We start from the raw sequence: 12608 nt of genomic DNA, 5'->3' as shown, positions 1-12608 counted from the left end.
ATAAAATGAAAAGAGGTTACATTTTATGTACATTCTGGAGATGGATGGTGGTGATGATTGCAGAACAATGTGAATGTACTTAATGCCACTGGTATCTGTACATTTAAAAATGGCTAAAATGGTAAATTTTAAATTTTATGCGAGATATATTTTACAACTAAAAAAAAGTACAAAAGCAAAGTGTATAAATAAATATTACTTATTTTATATAGTTAGTGAAATTTGCTTCTGTTTTTCAGCTGACCTCTCAAGTGTACAGCTGAACACTTTAGTGTCAATACTTTTTATTCACTGTTTGAACATTAAAAAACAAACAAAATCTGGAAAATAACATACTCTGTCAACTTCTGGATGGTTCAGGAGAATCTGTACTATTTCAGCATGTCCTCCTCCAGCAGCAAAATGAAGAGGAGAACTAAGTTGTCCATTTAAAAGGTTTGGATTGCACTTTCCTTTCTCTAACAATATGCGGGTGGCCTCAACTTTCCCATACCTATTGAAAAAAAAAATCTAAGAAAGTCATCTGAAATGTTTAAAAATCCAAATTTTAGACAATGCCTCAAAGAAATCTACGATTTTTCTAGAGCAGAGAACAAGAAATGAAGACAGTGACGTAAATGTTTTCAGTGCTTAGGAATTTTTTATAAATTATTCTGATTCAATTCAACTGTTTCTATTTCTCATAAACAGGGAGAAAATATAATCTCAAATACAAGATAGAGCAGATGATAGAGAATGGACACAAAATACAATACAAAAGTTATAAATTACGGAGATAAAATTTTTAGTCAAAAATATTTTCAGAAGCAGAAAATAACTCAAATTTAATACTGCTTTTTATTTTGGCCTGGCTTTGATTTACAAAATAGACTCAAAGACATAATTCTACATGTAACTTCTGTATTAGGCAATGTGGGAGACACAGAAAGATATGTTAAAAGAAATGATCTCTCCTCTGGTAAAGGCTTACAACGTAAACAGAGAGGAAAACAAAAACATGGAATAAGTTATATAATGCTGTAAAATTTAAGTAACAGTTGAAGATAACAACAAAATAAGTCACTATATTTTTGTCAAATCAAAATAGTATATAATTGATGCTTTTAAAAATGTTGGAAAAGGAAGATAAGATTTCAGTCTAAGATGGTACTGAAAGTGTTTGATAGAAGAATAACTGGAACTGGATTTTAAATATGAAGGAACTGAAGAGATGCTGGTGAGGTAAAATATTTTATATTTTAGGTAATGGGAAAAGGAATAAGCAAAGCAAGGACCCGGAAGAGTACAAAGCAAGTGCTAGGCATAGTGAGCCCACCACTTGGTTAGGAAGACTAGAACAGGCTGCAATCTGAAGAAATAGTGGAAAGGTAATTCATTGTTTGGAAATAAAAGGGTAGAAGGGGAAAGAAAATTTGCTTTTAGATATGGTGCATTTGAAGGGAAAATAGCACATCTTTAGAACTGATCTGACTTGCTGTCAACTCTCCTTTCTTCTCCTTCACGTACCCTCTGGTTTTCTATGCCCTGAACCTGCCACTTATATCCTACCACTTCTTATTCATATGACCTGTTAGTCATTTGCTCATGTTCTTTGCTGTTCTTGAGATGTTCTTTTCCCCCTCCTGATTTTGTTTAGGTTAAGTTCTATTATTTCTCTTAAATAGCTTAAAATATACCTCCTCTATATTCCCACTACATTTTAGCATTTTATTTTTACCTCTTTTATGGGACTTTTCTCATTTTACCTATTTTTATCCTTGTATATATGTCTCTGTCAACCTGGAAAGTCCTTAAGGGTGGTGTCTTTGCATTCTCCAAACTGCCTTATGCACACACACAAAAAAGAGTCACTCAACTGTTCAGCTCGCAATTGAAAATGCAGACTTGGTACTCAGGAGGAAGGCAAAGGCTTGAGATATCTATCTGAGAATACGTAAATTCATCCAATTGAAAAGAATTACTGTTAAGGCTGGGAGAATGGATGAAATCTTTGAGAGAATTCTTAGAAATATGCACATCTTAGAACAATGAAATGCATCTTGAAAAACACTCATTCAGAAAAGGAAAAGATACTAAGGAAGCAATTCAAGAATAATAATAAAAATAAGTAATATAAACTACATTTTCTATGATGCTTTAAAGTTTTCAAGGGACTTTCTTATATAATTACTTAATATAATCTTCACAGCAACTTATAAGGCACGCAGAGATATTTCTGATGCACAGATGAAACAAGTGAAGTTTGAACCACTTAAGTAACTTGTCTCATGGTTATTAGCCAGATGGAATCCAGTTTTCTGAATCTTAGTAGAGCAGTTTCCATACTATAACACATGCTTAGGTCACAGAATGGAGGCTAGTATTTCAATAGTAACATTAATGATAAGGTAACAAGTATATCTTGCATTTGTACTGACATTCATTATAGCTCCATCATGCCCTTTGAACTCCAATTTGTTCTTAGAACAAAGGGGAGGTCAGCATTATTAAATGCCTCAGAGCAGAAGAAGATTTAAAAACTCAGAAAAGTTTCATGAAAAGTGAAAAAGAGAAAACAATGAGTGTGGCCCACTTACTACTGAAGTCTGGCTATGAAAGGAAGGAAAGAAACAGGATAGTGGCAAAAGGTGGAGGTTCAAATTAAGGTTCTTTTCAAGGAGGGAGAGAACCATGTATGTTTGAAGACAAGAGAAAAAAGAAAGGGCAGAAAAGGAGGAAATGAATTTAATGGAGAAAAAGAAGGATTTTTTACTTGTATACCCTATGATACAGGAGATAGATGGGAACAAAAACTGATTGGGGTGAAGAAGGACATTTCTGTTGGCTTTAATTTTCTTTGAAAATAGGGGGTAAAACTATCTGACAAAAGTAGAGAAAGAAAACAGTGGGAGTTTAAGTGCTTAAGAATAGAAAGGTTTAGAATAGCTTGCAGGGGAGGACCAAAAGGCTGACAAGATGACAGGATGAATGAGACAAAAGAGATGGCTAGCTCCAGTAAAGGCCCAAATGAAATCAGACGGAGTAATGTGTAAGGAGCCAAATCATCATTGTTCTAAAGCACTTTCTAGCAATGATAGAAAGTCTAAAAGTACTGTCACAGAGAAGACACTGATTTGAGAGAGGTGAGGAAATATGGGATATCAGTGAGACATTTACTGAGTGACACGTTTACCCACATGGGGAGAAAGCCAACATAAATAGTTTTGGAAAATGGTGATTTTAGTAAAGAAAAGTTTTTAGGCACCTGTCATCAATATGAGAATTTTTTAGGCTTGGAGCAATCCTAGGAGTGACTTAATTAAGTGGTCCCAAAAGAATGATCCGGAAATCCATGAACATCCCTGAAATCTTTTCAGGGTGTCCTCTAGGTCAAACATTTTCATAATGATACTAAGATGTTGTATGCCCTTTTCATTCTTATTTCCTCATAAGCATACAGTGGAGTTTTCTAGAAGCTACATAATGTGTAAACTGCAACAAATTAAAGGCAGACTCAGATGTGAGAATCCAGCTGTCTTCTATGAGGCTAAACAGTAAAGAGATTTGCAAGAATGTAAAACAATGCTACTTTTCTCATTAATGTTTTATTTTGGAAAATAAGGTATACTTTATAAAACTTTGTTATTTATATTAATTTATATTTATTATTATCTTAAAATGAATTAGGAAATGTTTAAAATATCATTCAGTTTTATCTTCTAATACAGTAAATAACACCATCACAGAAACCAAAACTCATTGGAATCCTGTAATTTTGAAGTATGAAAAGGAGTCCTGACACCAAAGTTTGAGAACCACTGATCTAATAAAATCCCTCACTTTTAAGATGAGAAGGCATACCAAGAGGGATAAAACATCTTGTCTAAGTTTATAAAGATAGGCTCCAAACCCCAGTCTCTTGATGAGATAGTCCAGTATTCCCCTTCTCAATCCTTGTACCAATTAGTGAATGAGAGTACATTTCCAAGACAAAGTAATTTATGTTCTTTTCTAGTTAAAATCAGTCTTCATTCAAATTCACATCAAATGATCTATCTTATTAAAAACATTGCAAGGTGACCCATACCACTCCTGGTATATTAAATTTGGTTATCATTTCCAGCTGATAGAAAATTAATTTTATTGAAGGATAAAACTTTTTCCCTTAATGTAACGCAGTAATAAGATTTTCCAAAGAAAAATACTACAGATTAATGAATTTTAAGATTTAGACATCAAAATTCTCAAATTAAAAAAAAAAACTTTAATAACAGCCATGTTTTGATGTGCTTATTACTACCAGATACCCTTTAAAGCATTTATTTGCATTTTCTCCTTTAATCTTAAGAAAGGCACTATGATTAAGCTCATCTTTTAGATAAAGACATAAATCTTTAGAGACTATAATTTGCTAAAGGTCATACTTTTAGGAACTAAAAGTTTTAGTCGGGACTGAAACCTAGGTACATTCCAAAGCACATTAAATACTATACCATACTTCTGTTTTTATGTAATAGGTAGTTGAAAATATTACCATTGTTTTAATAAAGAAAATAAACCCCTGCTGCAAAAAGGACAACAATGTAGTCAAATATAAATTTGGGATTCCTAAACTAGAATTCACTGCCTCTTTCTTTCCCAATTCCACAGTGTACTTTCCTGGAGTTTGAACTATATTCTCTACCTCCTCTTGTTTAGCTTAAGTAAAGCATGAGTTTTCTTTTGGCACTGTTGCTGCTACTGGTATTTACCAGTAATCTGAAGAAACAACTATAAGTTTAGGAGTTTGGGATTTATAGATACTGTTATATATAAAACAGATAAATAATAAGGTTACTATATAGCACAGGGAACTATATTTAATAACTTGTAATGGACTATAATAAAAAAGAATATCAAAAGGAATATATATGTATAAATTAATCACTGTGCTGTACACCAGAATTAACATATTGTAAATCAACTATACTTCAATAAAAAAAAAGTAAATAAATAGCTCTAAGTTCAGTTAAAGATTTAGGGTAACTCTTTCCAAATCTGAGTATGAAAATACCCTGTAATGAGAAAACAATTAATACATTTATAAAATAAAGGAGCATATTTTTAGGGGAACAGAAAAAAAGAGGATTTTTTTAAATAAAGGAATATATTTTAAGGAAACAGCATATTTTTAATGGAGAAAAGATATATATTAAAAGTACCTGTATTTGTTACTTGATCACAAATACTGGAATTAGTGAAATCAAAAGAATTTGAGTTGGAAATGATCTAATTAATGTATTTTACATATAGATAAATAAACTAAGATGCAGAGAGGTAAAATAACTTGCTCAATGTCTTGTAGCTAAAATGTTGTGGACATCTAACAGGAAGTAAATTAACAGGAAGTAGGTACTTCTTAAACTAGCCAAAGAAGTTTACTTTGAACAATAAATTTTATTTAAACAATTTTCAAAATCAACTTTCCCATAAGAAATAAGGTAAATAGCTTCATAACATCCCTTCTAGAGGATGGGCTATATATAGCAAACAGTTAGCTGCTGCTATGAACACAAATTTAAGAACTCAGCCCAAGATGAGTGAGAAAAGTAGGAGAGCAAGAACTACATTGGACAACTGGTGGAAAGAGCTAAACCAAATCCTATGGTAAGCTAATCCCCCTCATCTTAAAAAAAAAAAAAAAAAAAAAAAAGGAAGGTTTTAATTCTAATGGAGACTTTTTGGTGTTTTCTGATACCATAGCTTCTCAAAAAACTAAAGGAACACTTTTCTAACATGATGCAAGGTTAAATTTTAAGTGGCTAACACAGGTAAATTTTTAAGGACAAACAAATATAACTCCAGTACAAAACAACAGAAATTACAAAGGCGAATAAGGGACGGTGTGCTGTGGAGTGGCACTTGCTAGGCATTAGCTATCCTACTGCATGAGCTGGGAATGCCTGAGAACACAAGTGATACTTTGCCCATGGGATAGATTAAATCTGAGTGGTGTGGCATGTAGACAGCAATCAAAGATTACTAAAGAGAAAGCTCATAAGGCAAACATGAGAGAGAAAAAGCTGGAATGAGATAGCTTTGAAAAGAAGCACTAACATTTATAACTAAGGATTCACTGTTTCTAAAAAGAAAAGAATAAGCCATCAATTTACCAGCATGCATAATGAATAGGTGCCCAGTGGTCACTGTCTAATTGGTTGACTGAAAATCTTTCGCTGAGTAGTCGGCTTAATAATTCTGAATCTCCTTCACAGGCACTTCGATGGAGAGGAAAATCATCTACCCACTGTCGTTCCCTAATCATTAAAAACAAAACAAACAAACAAAAAGCACTGTTGAAATTTAAGTTGTTTTGAAACAAATGGGACATATCTATGAAAGCTATGTATCACTAAGCAACTGTAAACTACATCACCTATGCCACGATTACACTGCGTATTAATTGCATATATCATTTGAAACAATACTTTAACATTAGAATGTAAGTTTTTAAAAAGCAATATGGACTAAAACCAAAACAGTACTTGTCTTCTGTCACACTGCTCATGCTTCTCTGCCATTTTTCCTGTTTGGGAATTTGGATTTTTGAGTAGTCTGGAGCTCCTAGACCAAAGTATGGATTTATTACCACTTTATCTACCTAGAAAGGGAAAATAAAACAAAAACAAAAACCCTTTAAGAGCTTTAGATACTTGACTTTAATGTATATAAACAGAGTTAAGTGCAGATGTTATCTTAATGTTTATAATTAGTAAGACATGCATTTATCTCAGGGAAAAAAATTAAGTTTGAGATGAAATGTCTTTTGAAATCAGAGCCAAAATTCATTCAACTCTTACCCGGTTTGTATATTGAAGATCTGATCCGAACAACGGGTTGTAAATACAAGTATCTGCTTTCTCTAGGGCTAACATTTTACTCTTTATTTCTAGTGCACTATAGCCCATATGTAGTGAGTTTTCTGTCTGACCCGATTCAGTAGCATATGCAGGGTTTATAACGTTAGTTTTTATCCGCTCAAGAGGAGATGGTCGGAATAAAGCTGGAATAAAGTGAGATTGTGTGTGACGTTCATCTAACCACCTGGCAAAATAGAAGAGGTAATAAAAGTATTTGGTCAAAGTGAAGATAAAAAAAATTAAACTACTATCCAACTCTCATATGTGATTCTAATATTACATTCAGATTTTCATAATTTTAATTAGCATTAGTTAAGTACTTCATTTACTGTTCATAAAAGTTTTGTTAATGGACACAGCAAACTACTTTTAAATATGGATATAACATTATAATTATAAAAACCCCTTTCAAAAATCATGAAGCACCTTGCTGTTACAGAAAGACAAAGGCATGATAGGCAAAATGACTTCTTCACTGATAAGGGAAGTCAATACTACATCTAGTTTTATAACAAAGAAATCTTAATATTTAAGCCAGGGCAGTCTTTGTCATTTTTGAAGAATAAAATTAACATTTTGCAACCAAACCAGGACAATCTTGCCTTTGGGGTTTTAAATTTTTATATTATACTTCAAAAACTTACTATTTCTTAAGACATGTGCTATTAATTTTATTATTTTCTTGCAAAAGTATTTGTATCTATCAGAGCTAATTTCTACTATGAATATGTGTTTGATTTATTAAAAAATATTTTTAATGGCAGTTCTTACTTATCCAAGGCTATTAACATTCTTGCTGTAAGTGCAGCAAAGTGAGTGCTGGATTCACTACAGACTCGCATAATATCTTGTAAGCAGTAAAAAATTGGGCATCCTGGAGTATATGTATATTTAGTATTATCTGAAAAAGAAAAATGAAGAATTACGCCATCATATAAAAGGTTTATGACTGCATATTTTTTATTTTAAAATATATAGTATGTTAAAAAATTGTTGATTATAACATAAACTGTTCTAGATCTGGAACTAGAAAATTTGGATTCAAGTGGTAGCCAGCTCTCTGACCTTATCCATTTGGGTGAATATAGGATTTAGAATCTTGGAGGACTGCAGAAATTGTTTCCTCTTTCTCTTCCTCAACAATGTTGTAAAATTCTGACTAATAAGATTTCCAGTACCATTTAAAATCTGAACTTTTTAACCTAAGTTTGGCTGGGAAAAAAAAAACCTGGAATGCTAGAACTGGCTAATAAAACATGCATTAAGTATTGTGTAGCAGCAGTCTGATGAGATGTCCACAGTGGGTCATTAATATACCATCAGTCTTATTATTACCTTACATGAGGCCAATACTCTGTGGGTTCCAAAATGATTTTCACATCTAATACCTCATCAACAACTTCTAGCAGAATGAACCAACTAGGAACAGATCCCTAGCTTACAAATAAAGAGATGGGGCTTAAAGAGGTGATTTTCCCAGGGCACAAAAATAGTGGACTGTAAGGTATGCACTGAAACTCGGTATTTTCTCTATTACTCCATGATGTCAAAGGCTCCAATTAAATTTTCATATTAGATCTAAATTCCTTAAATATTACCAATATTGCTAGGCAGAGTATTTTGGAGCTATGACTGACACCTTCTCGACCCAAATACAAGATAGTTCCTGATCATAATCTGTTAATTTTCCAATATATATAAATACCTATATTATTCTATCTATAGCATCGTCTTTGTAAAATCCCTCATTATAATCTGAAAACTTTTCATTTCAGTTATGATTTCCCTCCTCACTTCTTTATTTTACTTTAAAAACAGAAACAAAAACATTACTGATCAGTCCAAAAGCCTGAATATTACTTTGAAATCAAAACATTTTTAAGTAACAAAGTTCCCCATCTTTCATTAATTTTAAACATTTGCAGATACTAACTACTATATATAAAAGAGATAAACAAGTTTCTATTGTATAGCACAGGGAACTATATTCAAAACCTTGTAGCCACTTATAATGAAAAAGAATATGAAAACAAATACATGTATGTACATGTATGACTGAAACATTATGCTGTACACCAGAAATTGACACAACATTGTAAACTGACTATACTTTAATAAAAGAAATAATAAATTTTTACAAAAATATGCATCTTACAACAGTATTACAATAGTAACTATGAATCCAAATTCTTACGTTCCTCAATAGACTTTAACTTAGCATCTAAGATACACAAAGATTCATAAGATAAAATTTAGACTTTACCTTTGACAACTGATGGAACAATAAATAATGCTGCTTCTCTGCCCATCTTCTCCCCATCCAGAGGAAATTTCTTCATTAGTACCACTCGTTTTCCTAATCATTTTTTAAAAAGTCAGTAAAGATTAAAAAAAAATGAGAGCCTTTTAAAATCTTAAAATTACTTTGAGAATTCAAAAAAAAATTTAAAGATAGCATTAAGAGGAATTAAAAAATGAAAAGTCAATTTTATTATATGCACTAATAAAAACAGGTAATTCTGATAATAATGCAAATCATTCTATGAACAATCAACCAATAGATTCACAGTACTGACTCATTAAAAGAGAAGTTACTATGCAGGGCAAGGAAAACTGTCCTACTAAGGACTGACAGAGCAGCTGAAGAGCAAGGCACCCTCAAGGTCAAAAGGTATATATTTCCTCACTCAGTTGGGCTGTAGATGCTAAGAATTTTACTAAAGTCTAAGCTGGCCAAGGAGGGTGGTATACATAAACTGCAAAGTGTTAAACTTTAGTAGCTCTTCATTTAACATTCAACCTTCACCCTCAATTTTCATTTTTATTAAAATCTGATTGCATTGCAAACTATTGTTCTGAACTGTAACCACCATTCTTAGTCTGTTTTCCTGAAGTGTTAGATACAGAATAATATTCTAATAAATTCCAGAGGCAATATTTCTTTTGTCTGGCTTGGGGTCTTGTCCCACTTAATCTTTCCTGCCTTGCTGTTTCCCCAAGCCCAGGTCTGATCTATTGTTTAAGTGCCTGGTTGGTAAATTATATATGTAAGTATGAGATGTCATGGGGGAAAAAAAAAAAACCCACTGATTACAACTTGAGGAATGAGGCTCCGGTCCTAACTCCTGGATTTTTGCAGGTGAAAATCTGCATTTCCATTTTCCAGGTATAAAAATGACCATATACCAATTTATAGGACCAATTTAAGAATTTCATGAATAAGTTAAGTGTGGTTTTGTAAACTATACATAGCACTGCAAAAAGGGGCACAACAGCTGCTATTATAAAGTCATTTATAATTTTCATGTGATGCTTATAATAAGAACTTGTATTACTCTATAAAATTATTTCATATATTTAGAAAAACTATTGAATTGGATAGCCAGAATATGGTATGGCTCATTAATCATCTATTTAGTTATGTAAAACCTCTATTTTACCTTATAAAAGCTGCTTGAAAATTTAATAGTGCATTCCACTGTCTTAAGTATACAATGCATAATTATGCTAGACATGTTTCAGGGTGCCTGTCTACTCATAACTTCTCCTAAGAAAAACTACCCAGCCCTCTGAGCCAGGAAGCATTTTTGTTAACAATGATACCACTTCCATCCCACTTCTGAGTGAATGAACCAAGTTGTACAGTTTGGCTAATTTATAGCAAATTATCACTTGTCTACCTCAGCTCAAATATGTGATCTGGGTTCACGCTTTGTCTCAAGAATTCAATCTAAGAATAAATCTTGATACCTGTAACGATTTAGCAATAGTAAAACAAGTCTGAATGAAAATTTATCAGAGAAGTACAAGACTGAAGTAGAAAAGCCTGAAAAATTTGCGGCACCTCAAGAGAGCCTTTCACATGCCTTGATCACTCACGGGGATAGCTGCCTTTTTAGCTAAGATTAATTTCTAGATCATTTTATTAAAAAGTCAATCTGATAATTAGAGAAAGGGGATTCTCTTTGTGGGACTCAGAATGTGTATCAAAGATCTATAAATTAATGCAGGAACTTCTTGTAATCTTGAGTTACAATGCTTGGAGTCCCAACCAACAAAACTCCTTCAGGCCCTATTGAGGAAGTTACCTATTTGGGGAGGTAAAATATGGTGAATGGTACTTCAAAAGTTATGAAACAGGCTTATAGTCCTATTTATCTCTAGAGAACAACTATCCCAAATAACCAATTAGTCTAATCACAGGATTCAGCGTTATCTGTGCAACAAAAAATAGTCTCTTAAGTGAAACACATGAATTAGACAACCAATCTCTATAAAGATGAACAGGAAAAAAAAAACCACTAATAAGCTTTAAAAAACCAAAAAAGTACGCACAGAGAGGTATGCTTTACCTCACTAACAACAACTGTTTCCAGCTGCTATTTGACTGAAATTAGCTTTACCTTTTTAATTATAATGCCTGAATCCTGGCCAGAGTATATAGTTTCTATGATTTCTGACTGGCTGTCTGCTTCTCCTGAGGCTACAGCCTGAGAAAACTGATCACTGTTTAATCAGTTTCATAGCCTGTACATCATCTGATATTTTAAATGGTGCCTGAACCTTTTATGAATGTTTCTACAATTCAGTTTGGCTCTTTAAAAAAGATTTTCTTCCTGTGATCAACTGGGAAGAAAACCTCTGCTACTTAGTAATTTACAGGATTCTCTGAAATATATGAAGTCTTAATTGTTTCTTAGTTATGGAGAGAGGTTTATAGTTTTCTCTATCCTGGAGTAGAGAATTTAAAAGATACTTAACTAGGGACCTATACTTCTAGCAAAAGTAATTTGTAATTTCTTTTAGTTTTCAAGTCACCCCTTGGCTTCCTCTCTCTCTTGAACAATATAATTTAAATATTTTCAATTTTTGTTTTACTTTAAATTATTTAAATATTTCAAAAATATTTTTAACTTAAATAATTGTTAACTTCTTTTTTTAATTGCTGTAAGAATTTAGCTTTTTAAATAATTTAGGAAACAAAAAGAGGAGTTACCGAAAAAACACAGTAATAGTGGCCTATATATTTATCTTTCTTATTGGTTTTCTTTGTTCCTGCTTATCGCTGTGAGTTATTGTCTACTGTCCTTTAATTTCAACCTGAAAAGTCAAATAACTTCTTCAAGGGGTTTGGCTACACCTTAAAAAAACATAAATTTCTGGGTCTTTTTCAAGTTTTCCAAATGGAAAGGAACATAAAAAGAAACTGATTTTAATATATTTTTGAAAATGTCTATCTCCACAAGCATTTAAAGCCAACTGTGTTAAAAAGAAAAGTTTCTTACCTCTGATACCCTGATTTGCAGGAGAAATTGGTTTGGTGGTTTCTACTACATAATCCAATATGCCTTGTGTTATTTCACTGTTGCCTTGAAGTTTAGTTTCCAACAAAACCTTCTTTCTCTTTTTTTTCTGTCCCTCAATAGGAACTTCATGCAACAAAATCTTAAATGAGAAAAATAATATTAGGAAATGTTTAAAATAAAATTTAGTTGCTGTAGAATATAATAAGCCAGCAGTCTTTCTTAACCCTAGCTGTGTATTAGAAAAAACCTGGACGCTTTTAAAACAGTGTCAATACCTATCTTTATCTCAGACCTATTAAATTAGAATGTCTGAGGGGTGGGGTCCTGGTACCAGAAGTTTTAACGTTCCCCAGGTGATGCAACAGTGCAGCTAGGCCTGAGAACCAGTAAGCCAAAACTGTTGAAGCAGCAGCCTCCTGAGAAT

General features: G+C 32.5%; 2 protein-coding genes across 9 annotated transcripts in view; one reads left to right on the top strand and one right to left on the bottom strand.

Moving 5' to 3' along the window:
• ANKIB1 (ankyrin repeat and IBR domain containing 1) overlaps positions 1–12608 on the top strand; it is a 203964-nt gene that overhangs the window by 65112 nt on the left and 126244 nt on the right. The window lies entirely within an intron of this gene.
• The window catches only part of KRIT1 (KRIT1 ankyrin repeat containing), a 31895-nt gene that overhangs the window by 14397 nt on the left and 4890 nt on the right, over positions 1–12608 (bottom strand). For all 6 annotated transcript variants that reach the window (XM_072965019.1, XM_072965020.1, XM_031679671.2 and 3 more), the window contains 7 exons: positions 12164–12323; positions 9142–9234; positions 7650–7779; positions 6819–7062; positions 6504–6619; positions 6132–6275; positions 337–493 (listed from right to left, as the gene is read on the bottom strand). In XM_072965019.1, the coding sequence (XP_072821120.1) occupies positions 337–493; positions 6132–6275; positions 6504–6619; positions 6819–7062; positions 7650–7779; positions 9142–9234; positions 12164–12323 (1044 nt within the window). The remainder of the gene's footprint in view (positions 1–336; positions 494–6131; positions 6276–6503; positions 6620–6818; positions 7063–7649; positions 7780–9141; positions 9235–12163; positions 12324–12608) is intronic.

The sequence above is a fragment of the Vicugna pacos genome, chromosome 7 (genome assembly GCF_048564905.1).
Source record: "Vicugna pacos chromosome 7, VicPac4, whole genome shotgun sequence".
Lineage (NCBI taxonomy): Eukaryota > Metazoa > Chordata > Mammalia > Artiodactyla > Camelidae > Vicugna > Vicugna pacos.
Note: the sequence above shows the minus strand (reverse complement) of the source record. Positions and strands in the feature narration are given on the sequence as shown.